At 42.8% G+C, this 22,544-nt stretch overlaps 1 protein-coding gene across 5 annotated transcripts in view; it reads left to right on the top strand.

Moving 5' to 3' along the window:
• Nucleotides 1-6: 6 nt before the first annotated feature.
• Nucleotides 7-22,544, top strand: part of TOX3 (TOX high mobility group box family member 3) — a 102,261-nt gene continuing 79,723 nt past the window's right edge. For all 5 annotated transcript variants that reach the window (XM_046680573.1, XM_046680575.1, XM_046680578.1 and 2 more), the window contains exon 1: nucleotides 7-271. In XM_046680573.1, coding sequence (XP_046536529.1) covers nucleotides 185-271 — 87 coding nt within the window. In that variant the 5' untranslated portion in view covers nucleotides 7-184. The remainder of the gene's footprint in view (nucleotides 272-22,544) is intronic.

Genomic DNA, 22,544 nt, shown 5'->3' with positions numbered 1-22,544 from the left:
GCGGCCGCGGCTCCCGGGCTCCTCGGGCTCTGGTCGCGGCGCCCCTCCAGCCGCGACTCCCGCGCGCCGCCCCCGGGCAACCCCGGCCGGGCGCCCCCGACGGTGGATCTAGCGGCTTCGAGGAGGCGGGCACCGGCCCCGGCGAGCCCCAGTCTCGGCCCCCGGCCCCGGGCCCGGCTCCGGCATGGATGTGAGGTTCTACCCCGCGGCGGCCGGGGACCCCGCCGGCCTGGACTTCGCGCAGTGCCTGGGGTACTACGGCTACAGCAAGGTGACCGGGCCGGGCCGGGGCCGGGGCCGGGGGGCGGCGGGGCGCGGGCCACCTCCCCATGCCGGGCGCGCCCCGCGCCCAGCTCACCGCCTGCCGCACTTTTCTTTTCCCTCTTTCCTCCCCTCTCTACTCCTTTCCCTTTGCGCCTTCGTCTCTGTCCAACTCTCTCCCTCTACTCTTTCTGCCCCCTTCCCTCCCTCCTCCCCGCTTTTTGTCCATCTGCCGGCGCTCCCCTCTGCCCCTCCACCTCTCCTCCCACTGTTCCCCCCCGCCCCCCCGCCGCAACCCGGCCGACTCTCCTTTGCTGCCCCAAAGAAGGGAAGAGCAGCCCGACACTGAAAGGGGGGACTTGCGTGTGATTCTTTGTTGTTGTTATTAGTAAACACGATCGCAGCCCCTTGAGTTTGGGTAGGACGCAACGCAGGAGTCGCTGAGCTCATGGTCCGATGACCTCGCCGCCCCCTCCCAGTCCATCTGACCTCCCCCACGCCCTCGAGAGCTGGACCCGGGGCAGCTTAGGGAAGGAAAGGAACAAACTTTTGAGCGTGCCCTGGACGGGGGGGTGGGGGAGGTGGCGAAGTGGTGGGACCCCCGCAGGTGGCCTTTGCTGCCCTCTTGCTAGGGCGCTTTGGACCACAGAACTGAGGCGCCCGCCCCTTCCTGGTAAGCGCAAGTGGCTTCTCATCTTTCATTTTTTGGGGAGGGGTAAGTTTTGCATTTCGGGGAGGTCAGGGTTGGAGGTCTCCACACCACGCCCTGGGGCACCCCACCGCTTCCACCTTCTCCTGCGCCAACTTCGAGGACCGAGCGTTTCAGGTGGCCGAAGGTGGATCTCAGCAGGGCGGCTGGCGCAGCTCGGAGCGGCGAGTCCGTGAGGGAGCCGCAGCCCCGGGGCCAGGGCGGCGCGGGCTCGCGTGCCCTGTCCTTTCTGAAGCTCCCGGGGCCAAGCTTTGGAGGAAACATCACCCCGAGGGCGAGACGCAGAGAAAGAGCTGTGCTCTGGACGTGCCTTTTGAATGTGGTTTTTCTTTCTCCTTCCTCTTGCTCCTCCCCCACCGCCCCTTTTTCTTTCAAATCCTAGTTTGTTTATGATTGCTTGGATAACAGAGGAGGAAATAAGGAGCCTGCTGAAAGAAAGGTGCTATACAAAACTAATGAATAAATAACAGGAAGAGGAGGAATTGTATCTAGAGTGAGGAACAGTTCGCTGTGCCCCGTGGCTGATGGAGGCTCGCGTTCCTGTGTATTTGTTTATCCTCGGTTTCTAACTCCAGTGCTGAAGTTTGTGAAAGACCATTAGGATTTCTCTTCCTCACCCGTGTCAGCATCGCCCGGCTCCGCGCCTGGCACAGGGGGCCTCCCAACGAGTATAGAACGAAGGGACGTTATTCAGTGTGTTTTAACCCTTTGGTATTGGGGGCGTTCATGCTCTCAGAATTCCAAGAGTGAGACCTTAGGTGTTGAAAGAGAAGCCAGAGAAGGCCTGTCCCTGTGGCCAGAGTTAAGGTTTAGTTTCTGTCCTCTGATTTTGAATTTACTCAGGTTATTAAATGCTCTAAAAAGTCCCCCATGTATGCTCAGTTATGGACTTAGACAGCCTAATTAAGTATGTGGTGTTTCTGAGAATCCACCTAATTGTTTCAGTGGGGTGTTATTTATCTCCTTACAACTTAGCCTGTGTATGCAAGCCTTGTAGAACTGGGCATGCTCTTATTTTTGGAAGCCATTACCTTGCCTAATGTAACTACTTCTTTCTCTGATTTAAGATCAGCAACACTCAAATGACACCAAAATAGAAACCTTTTGTACTAATCCAGTCACTGCAATGCGTGGCAAATCTCTGTTCACTAAGATCCCAAGGGTACTTCAAGGGACCAGAGGAAATTGTGGGTGTTTTGTGTGTGTCTCTTTTTCTTTTTGAGAAAGGCTATTTTGAGTCAATTTAAACGCAGAACATTTATTTCGGGGAGAGTATAGAAAGCTTGAAAACAGACATTTATTGAGACGCCTGTTCGACTTTCAGGAGTGAGGATGCAGTATTGCCGTCATATTTCCTTAATGCTATTTGCCTGAAATCACTTGGTTTCTTGATAATTCAGCAATCTGGTCGTCATAAATGCTGTGTCTACCCAACTTGTGAAAGTTAGTCACAGCACTTAATATTATGGAAATCAAATCGTACTTATTTTAAGGGGTGTTTACACTTAATTCCTTGCAGATAAAAATACATAATCTTTAAATTGAGCCACAATACTGTATTTTCCTACTCTTAATTTCAGAAGTGAAAAACCCGATTATTCCCTGTAATTTTTCTTTATTGGGAGAATGTAGTGGAAGAGGAAGTATTAACTTTATGGGTCTAAAGCAGCAAGTGCTAATTAAAGGTTTATAGCATTTTGTTTCACAGCTAACTTGTGTGTCTGAAGTGGTGCTATTCAGTACAGATTTATATTGAAAATGTAAAAGCTAGCATACAAAGACATGGATTTATTTTATTTGAAAATACCTGTAATTGTTAATCCCGTAAGACTTAACTTTTGATGGCATGTATTACCTTTCTGGATGAAAAATGATGGATTTCAAAGAAAGTATGTTTCTGCCCTTTCTTGTTTTAATGACCATCTGGGAAACTTTAGAAGAAATACAGAACCTTCCACTCCAGGCTTAACAAGTGAAAAGTTAGCGCTTATCTTTAAATTTATTTACAAACCGTGAATAATAGGGTTTCATTCATTTCTTTCTTTAACAAATGACCCGAGTCCTTTGTATAAATTATATGCATTTGTATTATCTTTACATTCTGTGAGTATATGGATCCTTTTTAAATGTCAGCGCTCATGAAAGTGTACTCTGTTCATGGAGAAGGGATGAAAGAGTTTTGAGGGTTCAAAAGTCGTTGCAAGTAGGAGAATAACTTCAAATAAAATATAGCCAGGATCATTAAAATCAGTTAATAATTCATGAAGCAGCCACTGATGTATAAACTTAAAGTCATCTCTATTTTCCAAGGGCTAATTTCCATTTTAATTTCAAGTGGAAAATCTACTGTTTGAACATTTCTTTTGCTGATATGATTAAAAAATTAAACTACACCTATATTAAAAAAAAAAAAAAAACCTTTATGTTACTCAAGTGAATTAGTGACCCTTTGTCTGTCTGTCTTGGGTTTTTCTTTCCTCGGGTTCAAATTTGTCTTTTCACTAGTCAACATATCAATTGGCATGTAGTTCTCGGGGGTCTTCCACCTCAAATTAAACTGTTGTATTTAACATGGGTGTAAGCAAGATGAAATCACACAGTGGGTTAATTATGACCTTGGAATAAACCCTAGTTACTAGCTTTTTATGCGTATTCTTAGGGGTTCCCCCCCTTTCAAAATATGGCAATTGACTTCTTTCCCTATGTTGAGCAGTCCTGTGTTGTTTTTACTCCATCAGTCCCAAACCTTGCTTTCTAATTATAATATGTGTTATTGATCACTCTGCTTAATTAAGATGTTCTGATGTGACTGCTTTCACTTCAACTCATTGGGCCTCTACAGTGGCTAGCTTGAAGAGTAAGGGGACCTGGAGGGTAATTTGTCATTTGTCTCTCTTATTGGGGACCCTTGTTCAAATTGAGCACATATTGAGAGGGGAAGTTGATTGAAAATCTTGAGCTGATACCTTGCATTAGCGTGAGAACTAATGATTTCATTTGTAGGGTCTGGAGTATGGGGTGTTGAATTTTGAGAGCAGATTGAGAAATTTCCACGTCAGATCTTCGAACTTGATACTGAAACCACATTGTAAAAGAGAATTAAGGTTTTTCTAAGGACCTTAGATCAGAGATTGTATACTCAAAATGTCTATAGGGACAGCCAGTTAACCTACAGGAAGACAGAGTTTGTGGTCAAGTGGAGAACGTGCCCCATTGAAAGGGGGCATTAGTTCAGCATTAGTAGATTGTTGCCAGGCCAACATTAGGGCCCAACAGCTCCACGTTTTGCAGTTATTTTTTCAAGAGAATGATAATTGGGGTTTTGATGTGAAATATTTGGAACTTTTAAATGTTGGCAGCAAATTAAAGATTAATTGAAATCATTATGTGGGACCCTCAAAACTTGCTTATGTACTGCTGCTTTGCAACTTTTGTCTTAGACAAACTCACGTGCAGATGAGGATTCAAAAATTGTTTTTAATAAGTCGTTTATGGTTTATGTTCAGTTGTGCGGACAGTTCTCCTCCTGTGTCCGACCGTGTGGTCTATTCAGTTGAGTGAGTGGACGAAGTAGAATCTAACCGCTTTCAGGATACTTCTCATCTGATCATTTGGATGCTACCTTTCCGTAATTTTATGGTCTCAAGTCAGTGGAATAGTTCTAGATCAGGGGTTGGCAAACTGCAGGCCGTGGGTCACATCTGACACGCTGCCTGTTCTTGTATGGTCTGTGGGGTAAGAATGACTTCTACATTTTTAAATGATTGAAAGACAGCAAAAGAAGAAGAGTATTTCCTGACTGTGAAAATTACATGAAATTCACATTTGTGTCCATAAATTAAGGTTTATTGGAACACAGCCCCACTCATTTGTTGTCTCTGGCTGCTTTCGTTTGACAGTGGCAGAGACGAGTAGTTGCAAAGCCTAAAACATTCACTATTAGACCCTTTACGGAAAAAGTTTGCTGACCTCCATTCTAGATAATCAGACCACTTGATGATGCCTTGATCTTCATTTGTTCCAAGCCTCGCAGTAGAAAGCAAAGTTAGTTAAAGAGATGGAATAACTGGAAAGATTACTATCTCAGGGGAGGTTTCTCAGAATGCTTCTGGGACACTGGGTTCTCAGTCCTGGCTATACTTTAGCCATGGTTGGATGGCAGAAGGCTTGGGAAAGATACTCAAGCTCAGCCTTACCCTAGACCAGTTCACTAGGAATCTCTGGGGACGGGACTCAGGCACCAGGGATTTTTAAGGCTCCCCAGGTGATTCCTTGTCGGCTGGGGTTGAAAATCTTGTCCAGGCCGGGGCTCCTGCGTTGGAGTGGGTAACCCCAAGGGGCAGTGGAACTGAAAAGAAGTTTGTGATTGCTGTGAAGAAGAGAAGACTTAGGGCAGAATTATTGGCTCCAGCTGGACACTCAGGACCTTTTTAGGACCTTGGCACATCTTAACTGCCATTGGTCTGGGCTCCTCTCCACATCGTATCAGACATTAAAAAATATCTGTATCCTGCATTTAATGTAGTATGAGATGACACCATATCTGAGTTGATGTTGATTAGTTGACTAATATTTACATTTCATAGGCATTTAATTAAGCATCTATTGCTTTTAATTTTGTAGTTTATGTGTGTGTGTGTTTTATAGCCAGTTAATTTTTTTACCACATTTTAAACATTTTTGTAGGCCCTTGAGAAGCTTGTAATTCTAAGTGTCCAGTCTATAGTGACTAATGGATAAACTCGTCCTGCTGACACTAACCAGAGGTCCATACCCTCCCCATTTTGCTACCCCAAACAGTGGAATGTTGCAGTAGAGACTAACATACAGTTAACCAAAGAAAATTGATCTTAGTTATTTTAGATGAAGTCAATGAATGTATGTAGCAACAACATTCAAAGTGTGTGTAGATATTTCAAGAACTATCTACTTCAGGTCAGAAACTGTCAGGGGGATGCTGAATCCATTTTAGGACTTGTTTAATTTGCACCAGTATTTTAAAAAATTCAATTAATTGTATTTAAAAATCTTTGCATATAAATCTGGATTTCCAGCTTTTCTTTAGACATAATCGTAAATTTGGCAGTACTGGACCTGTTCTCTCACATGGCATCATCTGCTTGTTGCCCTTCAGATGGCCTTGAACTCCACAGTTCATCACGACCCTCTCCATTCCCTCTTTCTTGTACTTAGCGCTCTGTATTCCTCTAAGGTCTCAGGAAACTTTGAGTTTGAAAGCTTTAAGAAGAGGTGAAATTAAATGAGCAACAAATGATGCTCAAACGTAGTGAAATGAGGTCACTGTCATTGGAGAAATACAGACCCAGTGTTCCTTATGGCATCTAGTGTCATACCATACTACATATGGAATGGCAATGGAAAAAAGTAATTTGTGATCGTATCATAGAGCAATGTTTCTCAAACTTCAGCAGGCACAAGAATCACCTGGAGAGCTTTTTATAACACAGACTGTTGGATCTTACCCCTAGAGATCCTGAATCATGGGTCTGGAGGGGGCCTCCCAGGCTATGCTGATGTTGTGCTGTGAGGAGCATGCCACAGGGGGCCTTCAGTGGTAAAGGAGAGAGTTTGTTCTCTGTAAGTTCATCAGTTAGAGTGCTTTGGGCTGCAGGTACCTGAACACTCAGCAAACAGTGGCATAAACCATAAGGACGTTGTTTACTTACACGTCTTTAGGTAGGCAGTCTCAGGTGATTTTGGATGGTTCAGTCATGTCTTCACGGACTCGCTTTACTTTCCTTTTTCTTCTGCCGTCCTTGGGGCTTCAGCAGTGTCCTCCTGGTCACAGGTTGTCTGCTGTAGCTCTAGGCGTCACATCCTCATATGACAGCTTGCAAAGTGGAAAGCGAGGTAGTGATGGGAGTGGGAGTGAGAGCAAAAGAGCACGGTCTCCTTCTGTACATGTCTTCTTAAGAAGGAATAGCTTTCTTGGAAACAGTTCCATTAGTCTTTTATCTTATTGATCAGAAATGGATCACATGCTCACCCTAGGCCAGTCATTGACAAAGAAGAAGGAGATTGCTATGATTAGCTTAGACCAATCCCGAGTCATTCCCCTGGGGGTGGACACATTGTCACATGAGCATAATTGATGTTGTGCTCCGTTAGCAAAGAAGAAGACTCTTGGAACGACAACCATGACTACTACTGAGCACATTTGAAGAATTTTGAATGGGCCAGTGGTGTGGTTGGAGTTGTACTTTGTGAAGATGGAGCTGACTTTAGATTAGATTAGCATAGGCCTAACAAGAGGTGGGGGACCAGGGAGGATGCCACTACCCAGTCAAGATAAAAGTGGGAGAAGGATTTAAACTGAGGAGATCTGAATATGGGTGTGAAGGAGAGGAGGGCACTGAAGAGAGCAGCTCTGTGCCTTAGGAAGGGAGAAGGCGGAGGCGGAGACAACTTAGGGTGTTTGAATGTGGGGCCTGGACGAGTGGTAGGACCTTGAACAGAAACAGATAGATGAGAGGAGAAGCTGGTACTGAAGGAAAGATAAAGCTGATTTTGAATATTTTGGTGGAATATTCCCACAGAGACATCAAGTAGGCGCTTGCACCAGCACACTGGAACTTGAGAGAGCTCAGGGCTGGAAAATCAAAGTCAGTCTTCCTGTGTGCGGTGCAGTGATGAAATGGACATGACTCCTCCAAGAGTGAGCAGGCAGGAGTTGCAAGGACACATTCTTGGTCTTGATTGGTTGGTCTTTGCTAATTCAGCTTCCCAGTTAATGAGGCAATAATTTAGGAAGTGATGTGTGGAACTGAGAAAATTTGGAAATCCTACTGTACCATTACAACAACAGTATAAAAAGAAGTGTGTCTATATATGTGTGTGTGTGTGTCTGCATGATGATATATCCTCTCTATCTTAATAGTTATTTGGAAAGAAGTATTCTTATATGGTTAAGTGGGAATGATGCAAAATTTTCAATAACATAATTTAAAACCATGTCAGCCATTTATGAATTAAGCGACTTCGTGTTTTTTTCTTTATATAAGAGATGCAATTTCAGATTGGGTTTGTGACATGTTGATGTCATAAGGACCTTGGAGAATCTGTTTTGAGTGTGGTTAAATAAGGAAGGACAGGAGTTTTGCTAGAGATGCTTATAAATTCAATATGTTTTGAAGGTGGATTCAGCTCTTTAAGAAAAAAATCCTGTTTAAAATATAAGGAATAGAGGCTTTTATTCAAGGTTTACGTGAGCTTCTGATAGGTTTTATCTTCTCCCTTTGTAGTAGATCACTTTATTTTCTTTGTTTCCTAGGTTTGTGTCCTTAATCCTTTCCTCAGGGAGGCCGTGTTCTCTTAAATATGTTCTATGCTGTGTAAAACACATCAGCCACTGGAAAATGGCTCTTCTTGTATGACCAGCATTCTGTCTTTAATCTTAACTTAATTTTATCTTCTTTATAAAAGAATAATTTGAATGTCTTGATAATTCATGAGTTAAGTGGCCAACATCAAGAAGCATTTGGATCACACTCTAAATACGTATTTGAGTGATACAGCTTCATTCTTTTGGAGGAGAGAGATTTTAAGCTGGACCCTTCTGTTCCAAATGTTGCAAGTTCTGTGGCCTTTTCTGCATTGACTAAATTGTTTATGTAGAGCAGTTATGTGAAGTATGGTGATGGGAGTCACTTTTTAAATATTTTATGTTGATGTAGTGTAAGTAACTGTACTGCATTGTGAGACTTTCCAGCAAATTCTACACCTAATTTATAATAAGCAAGAGATTTTGATGTACTATAGAATAATAAAAGTTTTACAGTCTTAAAAATCTTCTAGGTAAAGGAAGTAGAAGTTCCAAAAGCTGACCTGACTAGGAAACTTTGATGAAATATGTGATTGGTTGGAAGTTGATTTTCTTGAAAAAAGGATGAGTTAAATTTGGAAATATTGTGCATTTAAAAAGCATACTAAGAGATCTGTCTTGTTACTCCTTTATGCCTATGTCTTTAATGAGAAACTCAACTCTTATTATTTGGCTTGCTTAAAAAATCCTAACAAAAATGTTTAATGGAGAAGTAGTTAAAACTGTTGTATTAGTGAAAATTCTTTGCATTACTGGGAAAGAGTCCTCAAACTGAGTTAAACAGAAAAGGGGTTGTAAGTTTGGTTTCAGGCATAGGTGGATCCAGAGGTTCAAGGAATGTTGTCATATTAGCTCTGCTTTCATCTGTCTGGCTTCCTTGTCAGTCAGGCTCTACTCATGTGTGGGAAGATGTCCAGCTGGAGCTCTAAGTCACACCCACAGCTCATCCTCCCCGAGAAGGGGAGAGTCTCTTGCCCACTTGTTTCGGTACCTTCTCTGGATCGAGTCTCACTGGGCAGACTTGGGTCACATGCCAGGGCCTAAGGTCATATATCCATCTCAGGAGCAGGGGCGAGTACTATCATCTCTGTGGAAGCCACCTGGGCTAAGAGTCGGGAGCAGTGGTTCCTCAGAGGAAGAGCAAAATGCTGACATCATAATGAAGGAAAGTGGGTATGAGGTAGGAAAAAAAGTCCATTGAAACTGCTAAATGAAATGAAGCTTGATGGTTTTGAAGATTTCTGAGGATTTGAGTTGTCCATTCTCTTCTTCTGGGGCAGGAGAGGGGATTCCAGGCAGGGCTTTCTGCGTGAGCATTACCCTTAGCAAATGTCCCTTGAGAGCCCTCTGCAGGCGGGTCCCCTGGGACAATCGATGGAGATGAGTTTGTGTCTGTGTAGAAGTTTCCTTTGGTGGGAGATGTGGTTGGTTGAGAACAAATTGTGGAGGCACTAGAATGTCTAGTGAAAGATTTGAGGTTTTATTTAGTAGGTCCTAGTAAAGTATGTGGGTATGTATGTGTGTGTAGGTACATTTGCATGTGCAAGTGTGTATGTAAATACATCTATGTGTATGTTCAAGTTTGGGGGTGTGGGTGGGTCTGTGCGCATAGAGGGTGACAGTTTGAATGGGGAGGCTGATGAGAAGATATTTTCAAGACAGTTCCTGGCAGTGTTTGAGGGAGAGATTAAAGAGACACAAAGAGAGAGAGTGATTGAATGATGGATAGGGTGGTTAGTTGGTGTTGGAATGAAGATAAAGGGGAGTTAGCCCTGAAATGAAAGCTTGGGAATTCTTTGAGAAAATAGGGCAGAAAGAAAAGATCGCTAAGGATTCAGATATGCATTTCAATGGAAAAGGTAGGGGAGGGGAGAGAGAGATTGAGAGAGAGAGAGAGAGAGAGAGAGAGAGAGAGAGAGGGAAGAAGGAGGCAGGGAGGGAGGGAGGGAGAGAGAGGTGAGGGTAAGAATGAGAACATGAATGGGTGTGGGAGTTGATTGACAAGCCTAAGATCTGCCCTGCCTGCTTCTACCTTATTTCCATCACGGCTCCCCGCCCCGCTTGCTTTGTGTGTCTCACCACACCAGCTTCATTCTGCCCATTTGCACTTTCTGTCCCTCCATCTGGAACCCTCTCTCCAAAGATTTTTTCAGCATTCAGGTCACGGCCCAAATGTCACCTTCAAGTATGAGCTGACCATTAAAAAATATCTAAATATCTAAAATATCCTGTCCCCCATCCCGCCAGTCACTCTCTCCCTGCCCTCATTATTTTATTCAGAGCACGTGTCCCTATTTGAATTTGTGTTTGCTCATTTGGTCATATGTTTCTTGTATATCTCTTTCCACTGGAATGCAAACTCCATGAGGGTAGGGACTGTGTCTGCTTTGATGATCCCTGTTTGTCTAGCATCCAGAACAGTGCTTGGCACTTAAAGGAAAATGTGATCAGGAGTGATCTAGAGGTGAATACAAATCCTGTTGACTAGAAAATCTGGTCGCAGCTTAATCTTTCAATAAACATGTTGGACCTACCTAGTGCGAGACACTTCTGGGCGATGGGAATGCAATGGTGAAGACTCGGTTGTCCTGTTCTCAAGCTGCTAGCCTACAGTTGTAAGGATCCCTGTTAGGAATTTGTAAGTTTAAGTTTTCTTTTAGATTTCCTCTCTCAGTGTTTTATGTGTTGGTGAGTGGCAGGAATGGAGCATGAGGGATGGGATGAGTCTGGTAGATCTGGCCTGAGCAGGAATAAGAGGAGAGGGATTGAGGAGGACAGGTGAAGGACATGTTGAAGGGACTCTTCTTAGTCCAGCTGTTCAGGCTGGTGGAGAAATGATCAAGGGAGGCAGGACTTCAATGCAGGCAAAGAGTGTGTTAGTTAAGATTCACCTGCAAGTTAACAGAAAAAAGATAACTTGAGTAGCAATGGCTAAAATGAGTTAGGTGATGTCTGTCTTTTCCCTAAAGAAGTCTAGAAGTAACTAGTCCAGGGCTGGTATGGGGGCTTCGTAGACATCTGGGAGCCAGGCTACCTTCAGCTTTCATGTGACCCTTGTCCTCAGGGTTAGAGTAGAGTGCCAGTCATCATCCATGGGCCGACCAGCAGGAAGGAGGAAATGTAGTCAAGAGTAAAGGGAGGTTTCTGGAAGCTGCCACATGACCCTTGCTTATTTCTCACTGGCCAATGCTGAGACGCATGGTCACACCTATGACCACAAGGTACCCAGGAGATGTAGTGTATGTTGTAGCCAGCCATGTGCTCAGCGAAACCTCAGATACTGTGGCCGAAGGGGTAAGTGGTAGACGGGAGCAAGAAGTAGCTTGGCAGGTGCCTGTGAGTGAGTGAGGGTTGAGGTCCATCAACCCTTCTTGGGTGTCTCCCAGTTTGAGATTTTGTGTACAAACGATAGTGTTATATTTCGCTAAGCCTCATTCAGTATTTTAGTTTTTATTTGCCACTTGGAGGATCTTCTTTTAGTGAAAGAGATACAGTGTGATAAGCTATCTTTTCAATCCTTTCTTCAGTTTGGGGGTTTATTTTGGGCACTCTTAAAATACCCAATGATTTATGTTCTGCTTTGCAGGAACTGCAAATCCTTATGTCCTAACTTTAATTGATTACCTATATTTTAGGCACAAATTTCTCTTCTTTCCAAAGTACCTTGTGAATTTTTATACTGCCATTTCTCAAATTCTAACTGTTGGTAACAAAGTTTCAAGCACTTTAAAACCGGATTATTTTTTAATTGATGCTTTTCCTTTTTGATCAAACCCAGCTTACTTCTCACTCCTCACATCCGTACATCCCCTGAATCTTCTTCTGCAGAAACCTGTAGTCCTTTATACTGTTTCTTCTCACTTAGTCTGCTGGTCCCTTTTGTTAACTCTTGACTCTTTATGCAGCCTTGACTACACAGACAGGTCAGCTGTCCTGGGCACCACCCAACCTCCTCAGTCGTCTTTCCTTTTGGTGTGTATTTTGTGTCAGCTTTCATTCAGTCTCATTTCTCAACTTTAGGATAACTGAAAACTATGTCCCTTTTCCTTACTAAAAATTAGCGCTATCTGGGTATACCTGGGCTCTCGTTGCATAATCCTTTCATTCATGTGTCTTCTTGGACATTCTCCACATGGACAGTCCAAGTCTTCTCCACTATTTTCAAGTCCCAGTTGAACTAGCCCTTACCCTCATTCTTAGAAGGGAACTTTGATCTTTAGCTTTATGAGGAACCCTGATAGTGTCTGCTCTGAATCGCTCATTTGTCATCCTCACTTGTCTAGTTCCGTAGACCTCATCAATTCTCTCTTTTTCCAGACCCAGGGGAGAGCAGTTTCTACTCTCTGAGATTAGTCCTCCCCACATTGTTTATCCCTTTGTGATTGTTGAGTATGCCTGGTTCTTCAGACAGCTCCCATCTTCCCTGTGGTGTTCCTTTCTGCTTTCAGATGTGCCAGGTTGTCCTCTGACCTCCACTACATTCCAGTGTTTCAATCAAGACTTTCCAGTCTAGTTTCTTGAGTGCCACCTCACTTGTCACAACTTTTGATATCTCCTCATTCCGTCCACATTGTAATACACTTCATATTTTTATTTAACTCACTTTTTTCCCTTAAATAAATTAATGTGAAATTAAGACTACCACAAATGGAAAATCCTATCCTTTCTTACATAGAAGAAAATCCTAAAAACAAACACAAGGGAAGTAAACAGTGTTATTGAAAGCCCGCTGGAGACCTTGCTTGCCTCTGGCTCTGCTCTGTTTGTTGAAAAGGGAGATTTGCAAGTGTTGGGGAGGTGTTGAAGACGTGTTAGCACCAAGCTGAGACTTTGTCTTTGATTTTATGTGGGGGCCTGGAAGGGAATTCAAAACAGAATGACTTTCTCAAGATATAATTAAATGCTCTTTTGTTCCTTGTCTCTGTACCTCCTAGAGCAGTGCCTGCCAAACTTGAACGTGCATATAAGTCAGCTGGGGATCTGGATAAAGTGCAGATCAGCAGGTCTGGGGTGGGCCTGAGAGTTGGCATTGCTAACACGTTCCCAGGTGGTGCTGACGCTGCTGCTTCCTGACCTCACCTGCAGTTGTCGAGTCCTCTAGAAAGGACCATTCACATTTATACTTTTGTCTGACTCCGTGGACTTTCTTTTTACCATCACCTCACTCTGAGCAATTCCTCAAACAATAAATGTTTTCCTAGGGTTCCGTGTCCTTCCCACCCAGACCCTGTAGTCTAACATCGTGCAGTTTTCTGCTATTCTTCGTGACATCATCAAAACTATCTTTTCAGTGTTCTCCAGCGAGCTCTGCTTGCCACATCCGACTTCATTTCATTCACGCAAGAATATGGAGTGCCTGCTTTAGGCCAGATACTGCTCTGAGCCCTGGGGTTATGCTTCTCTGATGATGCCCTGCAGTCTCCTGTCCCTACCCATCCCTCTGTCTCCCTCCTCTCCCGTGTCCCTGGCTCCCTGATAGTGTATGTTTGCCTGCTTCTGATTGCTTTAGCTCTGTCCTCTTTCCTCTTCCCAGGCAGTGGGAATGCCCTCCCAAAGCTCGGCTTCTTGCTCTTACTCCTCTGTATTTTTTTCATTCTGATTGTGGATCTTGTTTTCTGCCTTTAGCTGTTCCTTCTCTGATGTTGTTTGTATCAGTTTATTGCTGTGTAACAAACTAAGCTTTGTGGCTTAAAACAAAAAGCACATATTTTGCTCATAGTTCTGCAAGTCAGCAGTATAGGCTGGGCTCCACGGGGCAGTTACTCTCCTCGTGGCTGGGTTCCCTATGTGTTTGCATTTGACTGCAGGCTGGCCAGGAGGCTTTGCTTCTGGAGCTTGGTTGGCTTTGGCAGGGGCCCCCGTTTCTCCTGTGTGTAGTCTCTGGCCTCTAGCTTGCTGAGGTATAGCATGATGGCAGCCTTCTGAGAAGTACACAACCTTGGGCCCAGGCTCAGAAATGCCACACTGTTCCTTCTGCCACATTCTACTGCCCAAAGCAAGTCAGGAGGCCAGCCCAGATTCAAGGGGAGAGGAAATAGATTCCATTTCTAGAAGGGAGGAGCTGCAAAGTCACATTACAAAGGGGCATGAATCCAGGGAGGTGTGAAGAACTGTGGCCATTTTTGCAGTCTACCCCAAGACCTCAAATCTTCGTCTCTAGCTCCATCTGCATCTCTTGTCTCCTAAATGGCAGCTCTCTACGAGATAGCACCGCTTTGCTGTCTGCCGTCAGTTCAAATCCAACAAAAGCTGTAAGGCAACCTGCATCCCCTTGACCCCCAAAGCCCCTCCTCAGGTTTTCACCATTTCTCTCAGTGCCCCCATCATTTCCAGACACAAAAAATTAATTTTGATTACTTGGCCCCCTTCATTCCCTCAGGGCAATGAGTCTTCATGTCACCTTCATTTTCCCTTATAATGATCTCTCTTGCTCTGTCTTCTTTCTTTCCACTGCTAATATCCCAGCCTGAGCCTCTGCTCTAGCCACAGCTTCCTCACTGACTCTCTGTACTCTGAATTTCTCCCACCTCTGGTCGAATCTATGCTCCACTTCTGGTTTAATTTTCAAAAGGATATCAGTCTAAGCAATCATTCTCCTTCTAAAAACACCTCCAATGTCTTGTCTTTGTCTATAGCAATGCTTTCTCAGACTTGCTCCCTTCATTTCGGTCATATCTATCTACCACTGGTATTATTTATTTAATTCTTTTTACATTGACACATTTTTTAATTTATATCCTTGTTGCATAAGGCAACCTTGTATCGTTTGCAATATGTAAAAATTACCCATACGATAAGTGCATTACTATTAAAATTTTAAACATTTACTCATATGCCACTTAAGTTAATCCAGTATGCATAGTAGATATATTGAGAGCACTGGCCTGCAGGATAAATTGCTATGTCCTCAACTTGACATTGAGGCCCTCCATATGTAGTATCAAAGTTACCACAGTAGGCAAAAACAAAATTCCTTAGAAAAAACGCTGGTGAATTTTCCTAACCATTAGAGTTCTGCTCATGGTCATTGTCCTGGTTATAGGTCAGTCTGCACAGCAGGATTGCCTGTCTTAATATTTTTGCGCATTGCCTAGACACTTTAGTTGTTTTAAAAATATTGATTTGAAATAGCTATTTTCCCTGTCCCTCCAAGCCCAGTTATTCATAATAAAATATCTTTCTCGGTGGCATAATAGCCTTGCTCTGTCTGCATTAGTGATTTGTCAGATGTCGTCTCTGATTCTGGCTTTGGCTTAACTCACATCCTAGATATTCCCCTTTTTATGGCTTGTCTCGATCCTAGATTCGAGAAAACTCTGTGGTTCTGCTGTGTACCCCATTGATCTTCTGAACTCTGCATAGACATGGACACTGAAAATACTGGCGGCCAGGTGGGTGCGAGGCGGCGGCTTGCGGTTAGCTTCCCTTCCTCCACGTGTCTGGAGCCAGCGTGCTGATCAGGGGGAGACTTGCGGAAGTTCAAGGCAGAAAACAAGCGAGGGAAAACTAAATCAAGCTAAAGGAATTCCCACAGACTAATAAGAAGAGTAAGAATAAGTGATAACAGAGGACAAGAAGAGTGACAGTAGAGGAGAGTGTTCTAGAAGATTCTTGCGTAAGGGAGGGAAACAAAAAACAGCACTATCCAGCTGTGGAGAGGAAAAAGAGAACGGTATATTTTTAAAAATGAGGCCAGTTTCGCCCTGAGTTAACAGATACTTTGGACAACAGATGACACCTCATTGCTTGATTACAGTTGCTGACTAAAATTTCCTATTGTAACATAACCAGATGTTAGAATTCAACTTTCTGGGGAATTTTTTTCTGATGATAAATTTTGCCATCATATTTCATTGTTGACTCAGAATTTTTGTCCTTTAGTTTCCTATCGGAAATTATCAGTTTGAAGTCTTGCCGCTCAGTCCTTATTAAAAATTCTGTTGTGAGAAATAGTATGTTTGTGGAGACTGGCCTGAAAAAGATGGATTGTTTCCATTTATCCGGGTAACCTAATTTCATGGGGAGCTCCTGCCAGACTGAGAGCTGTAATGCTCAGGATGGCACAGTGTTGCACACGACACTGCACAGTTGCCTTCATGGGTCTCTCACTGAATTGCATACTCTTAGGGTTCACTTCTGTTGAAGGGAATCATGAATAACAGTTTCGTGAACATTCTTTTTTCAGGTTCTGCTTAGAATATAGCCCATTACAGAGCATAGTGTCCTTTTCTGTGATGCTTTATCAGAGAATCTCCTTAGGTTACTGTATCAAGAAGAGCTGAAAAAAAATCACTTAGTTTTATTTTATGAGTATTATTAATCTCGTGATTCTTGTTTCTTTCTTGGCCTTGGCTGCCAAGAAGTGTGGAGTCCAACAGGAAACTCATGTAGTAACTGTTCGAGACAGTAGGATATGCATTCCTCTGTGCTGGTCATCTTGGCTTTATTAGATTCTTGTAGGTATTACCCCTCTTTTTAGAATCAAATATATTTTTAAAAGTCACCTCTGATACTTTTGTGGAAAATCAGCTTATGAATAAATAGTTACAGTGCTCAGAAGTACAATGAATGTGTTTGTATAGTGTCAAGGATACTTTGCATGTCTTTCTACAGGAGAAATTTCCACTTAAAAAATTAAAGTCTGCTTGTGTCAATATTGTAAAACTAAAAAACAAGCCTATCACTTCCCCTTTTGGTCTTTTTATAAGGATGAATATAATTCTTAATTTATGGCACTTGCTAGAGTTTGTTTTTATAGTTTATCTCCCTCAGAATCATAGAATTGATTGAAATGATGAAAATAGAGAAATTGGCATCCTCCCTGAGCCTTTAAATTAATGTTTGATCACTCTTATTCAAGAAGTACTAATTCCTGAAAGTTCACATTATGCCATCATCAGCATCTATCTGAATAGAGACATGGTTTTAATTTTACCTGAAGACTGGGCTAAGATTAATGGCATTGGGGGTCCATTGGCCTAGTTGTCAAGTGTGGACTGGTCCACACATGCATCCCCTGATCCATGAGTTGGCTCCCTAGTGGTTGGAAGGAGTTTCTACACTCACCCAGGAACTTGGTCCTTTGAGAAAGCGCTGCTTTCTTGGCTTGGGGAAGCCTGCCTGGTGCTTCATGAGTCCTGCTCAAATTAAGAGAAATAGTTAACCTCTTGTAAAACCAGCCACCCTCTTAGATCGCTTTAAGTGACTCATGGCACTGCAAATGTGGTTTACTATTGTCTTGGGGTCATTGTTTTGTTTAATCGGCTTCCTGAAAAGTGGAGAACTTTATCTCTTTACCAAGATAAGTTTGCTTTGGAAAGCAGCCTGACTTATTCCTCCTAAGGTGGTTGTTGGTTCTGTTTATCTAAGGTTAGACCCAAGAGGGCTAATGAATTTTGGTGACTCCAAATATTGAGCAGTTGGCATGCTGGTAGGGTGTGAGGGCAGAGGCCCAAATTGAACCAGTTTCCACCATGTATTGGTGTGATCTCTTGCACATTCCTGAGCCTCTCACTGTCTTAATCTCTAAAATGGGGATTCTACTATACTGGGTGCTGGATGCACGGTGGCGAAGGAAACAGAAAGTCTTGCCCCATAGCACTTATGTTCTTGGAACTTATAAATCCACCCACTACATAGGATTGTTGTGTGTAACAGATAAGCTTACTGTGTAGAGAATAATAATAGTATTTATAACCTAGGGTTGTTGTAAATGTTGACTATAACTGTATATACTAAGCATTTCATTAACGTTATTGTCATCATTATTATTCTAAGATATTATTGTTATCCTAAGATTGGGTAAATTTCTTAACATATGGATAGATTGCTGAACATAGACTTTGGGAGAGGAATCTCACCTGAGAATATCCTATTTTAACAGAACTGTTTGGAGGACTTTACACCTTAAGCATTGATGGATGGACCTTCTGTTCTTTGCTTAATGTATAGCTTGAGCAGTTTCTCAGCCACAACACTATTGATGTATTGGGCCAGATAATTGTTGTGGGGGGCTGTCTTGTGCATTGTAGGTTGTTTAGCAGCATGCCTGGCCTTTACCCACTAGATGCCGGTAGCACCTTGACAACCAAAAATGTCTCTAGACATTGTCGAATATTCCCTGGGGAGCAAAATCACCCCTGGTTGAGAACCACTGAGCAAGAGGCATATTTTGGAAAACTTTCTGGTTTGTCATTTAGAAAGTGCTAACTGGGATGAGTTACTTCTTTGTTACAAAGGGCATCTACCTAAATATAGGGCAGCTATTTCTCTGGGGCCGGAGGGAGCTAAAAGGGGCCTCTATCACTGTGTGTTCCTCAGAATAGCCAAGAAGGCCAGCATCCGTTCTGAGGAGTAGATGGTCTCCAGGGAGGGAGGCTCCTAGACCGGGTAGAAGAGTCTACACCTGTCTTGGCACCTGCCAAGTGTTTTCTTTCTTTTGCCTTCTCCCTCCTTCTGTTTGGGAATCTCTCTGAGTTAGTAAAAATATCTTTAGAACTTGCAAAGCTATGTGTTATGGTGGACTGAGAAAGGAAGGTCTGTGTTCGTTAGAAGGAATAATTGTCCATGAACTGGGGAATTGGCTCAGTTAGGGCTTACCTGTGTTTCTAGGTGCTCGGGGTAAGTCAGTCACAGGTCTATCTGGGATGAACTGTTAAAACACCTCCAATGACTGGTTCTGTGCAGTGATTGTATTAGAATAATAGACAGGATCCAGATGTCAAGGATTTTGATTCTCATTCCATTTCGTCTAATTTTGGGGGCACACTCGAGTTGATTATTTCATGTATTTGGCCATTCGCAGTATATCTGCTAGTTATTTTTTTTCAGTCGTGAGTCACATGAGCCCTAAGCTCAGAAGTCTTTTCTTCATTCATTTCTCAAATATTTATGGAATGGCTCCTGTGTGTGTGTGGTATGACATGCATAGAAGTTTAAGAAGTAGTTTTGGCATCTAACTGTGACTTTCAGAGATCAGTGACCATGTCTGTTTTGTTCGATGCTCTATCCTCAGTACCCAGCACTGTGCCTGGTGGGTAGGAAAATCTCAATACCTAACTAGTAGCAAGATTTTATGCTAATATTCAGTGTCCCTTGCTTAAAGATTTCATAGGTTGATGACTTTACAAACTTTTTGAACAGTTGGCAAGATGTCTTAAGGAACCTGTAACAATGTGTTTAAAAGAACAAATTCCAAGAACATGCATAGTGGTGGTCCCGCGTTTCCCAAGCACTAAATCTCAAAGCGTACCTGGTTGATCCTTCCCAAAGCAGTTGTCACCAGGCCCCTCCCCTCTCTACCACGCTTGGAATTCCCAAAGGATAGGGGGTGTGCTGCAGACAACAATGTCCCCTCTCTGGCTCTGATCAGGGTTTTATTGTCAGGAAATCCCCCTTTTCAGGGACTTCATTGTCCGCAGCATCCTCCAACCAGGCCTCCCCCACCCCCCCCATCCCCTGCCAGCCAACGATTTCAAGGCTTTATGGAAATGAAAAGTTGCTGTTCTTCACAAAAAAGATTGGGGGAGATAAAGTGATTACCACTTATTCTGTTCGAGAATCCATCCGAGCTACCATCCTTGAACACTCATTTGGCTTGTTGGAAGGGTAATCTCTTTCAGAAACATTGGACAGAATTGACCAATTCATTATGTATGTAAGTCTGCTTAAGAATGTTTAATTCAGTGAGCCCTCATCTCCTGGCTTTGTAATCTCCTGCCTTGGCTATTCCGTTCTCTTTGAGTTTCTGCAACTCATTTCTCCCCTGATTATTGAATCTTTCCCTGGACATTCCAGTCTTGGTAGACTCTCAATGAATAGATTTATGGGAGAAAAAATTCCGTACTCTTTTAGTTGATTGTTGATGACTGGATTGTTCTGAGGTAATTAAACTTGGACAATTACAAGTTCAGGCAGAAAAGTATGAGAATACTTAAGCCACTGGGAATGTTGGAGAATATTTTAGATGCAGTGGGAAATTCTTATGAAAATTAGCTACTTTGGACAACATGGGCAGTTCGTATAGACCCAATTCTCGAAGATCTAGATGAAAACAAATGAACATTTAGTTCTTTATAAGCAGAGCAATATTTTTACTATTTAAAGATGGGAACAAATAATTCAATTGTGGGTATCTTTCAATGGCATGTATTGCACACTTTTAAAATTTCTTTTCTTTTTGGGTTTAGCTGGCAGGTTTGAATTACAGTACTATTGCCGTTACCTATAACAGGGAAGGGAGGGAGGTGGCAAAATATGACGATACGGGGAAATGTTAGAAGGGTGTGTGTTTGTGCATGCATCCACACAGGTGCATCTGCACTGCATGGGACTCAGATGGACCTTTCAGAGTTGGAAAGGAGCAGAGGCATGAGAAGAGGCCTCCCTTTAATTACTGCCTTTGTAGTTCATGTCCCTCCTATCTCTGATAGCAAAGAAGCAATGGCATAAATTCATAAATGCTCGACAGTAGCCACTGTTTTGAAATTAGTGTTTGCCCCTCCAGATATAGCTGGTGAAGTTGATGATGGCAGATGCCCGCTTGCTTCTTAGCAAGTGGCCAGATGCCTGAAGTAGAATTTGATTTATTATTTTATTTTGTATGTGCTGTGCTGTCTTAGTAATATAGGTAGGGGCTCTGGACTCCAGATAAGTTTTCTTTCCATTTCCTTTCCAGTAGGAGGGCTTCAGGGAAAAGGACAAAAGAAAAAGAAAGAGAAAAAACAACCCCACAAACTTATTTAAGTGGATCAGTACATCCTAACCGATACGTGGCTAGGCCCTCCTGTGGTCGTCAGCCTTTGCTTCCTCAGGATTCTCCAGCAACTTCATTGACTCTGTCTGTAGGTCAGCGGGCTCAGCACAGACAGTTGCAGTCAGGTCCTGCAATTTTATTTTTAAAAGACCAACCAAAAAAACCTCTCTTTTTTCTGAAATATCTTGCCTTTTAGATTTTTGAAACCAGAATAGAGCAAAGTAGAATTTTTCTTTTATAATTATCACTCCAGCTGAAGAGACTTTTTTTGGGGTTTTACCTTAACAGAAGAACATCGGGGTGGGTGTGCCAGGCGGACGGAACAGCATCCTGCAAGACGTGGAGTAATGAAAAGGCAGGAAAAATGGGAGTTCTCAGAGCAGAGATCCAGAGAGGACGATTGAGGCCAGATTTTGAAAGGTCTTGGCTGTTGCGCTTTGGTTTGGGCTGTATCTTATGGGCATTTTTAAGCTCAAGGGGCTCAGGGGTGGTGCTTCGATGTCTGTTGTGGAAGGTGAGTGGAACTGGTGTAAGGGGGGGACCAGGGAGAGGAGGAGAAAGAGGAGTGGCCACGTACTTGTCACAAGAGTTGGGTCCCTTTTAGCCCTTTGTGGGGGCAGGAGGGGCATGGAAGTTTCAGTTCCTTTATGCCTAGTTCAGTGAATGCCCAAGTCTTCTGAAATCTCCTTAGGAGACTTTGTAATCATGGACACATACCCGTGGTGATTTGAAATCGTTTGCATTTACTGCTCCATACATGTAAATCATAGTAATTTTAGGAAGCAAGAATTGCAAACATCTAAAAAATTCATTTGAATTCATTTCTCAAATACCATCTTCAATATATCCTTTTCTTTCAAGCAATCTAATGTCTTACCAGAATTTTTTTTAAAAACTCGAATAGACCACTTTTAGGCTCTGTTAGATTCAGTGAGTTATTAAATTTCCCGTCTTCCAGAGTTTATTTTTTCTGATACCATAGTTCAAGATAATGTTTTTTTAATACTACATGCAGAATTCCAGGGATTCATAATAGCTTATGACATCTTAATGTCCACAGTGACATTCCGCTGGTCACATTCAACTGTGATAAACAGCTCTGTACTCTAGAAGGACGCCAGTCACTAAGTAAAATGCAGGAAGATGCACAGCCCCTCAATCCTCTGAATAATGTTACAGATCCTGAATGTTAATTTTGAAGAAAACACATGCTTAAGTTTAAAGTTTATGCCAATTCATGGTCCTTTTGTTCTTCCCGGAAAAAAAATATCAAGCAGCTATACTTTAAATGAATTTAATGAACTGCAAAGACTGACATTTTCACTATAAAAGTCATACTTTATTTAATGAGTAGTTAAATATTGATGCTATATTAAAATACAGGCAGAATAAAAATGGCACGATGGATTTCAAAATAGGGAGTGAGTGTTCTTTTATGCTGAAAATTTCATGAACAGAAAAAAAGTATCATTCATCAG

Source organism: Equus quagga, chromosome 13, assembly GCF_021613505.1.
Source record: "Equus quagga isolate Etosha38 chromosome 13, UCLA_HA_Equagga_1.0, whole genome shotgun sequence".
NCBI classification, from domain to species: domain Eukaryota; kingdom Metazoa; phylum Chordata; class Mammalia; order Perissodactyla; family Equidae; genus Equus; species Equus quagga.
The sequence above is the reverse complement of the archived record's forward strand: the minus strand, read 5'-3'. Positions and strand labels throughout refer to the sequence as shown.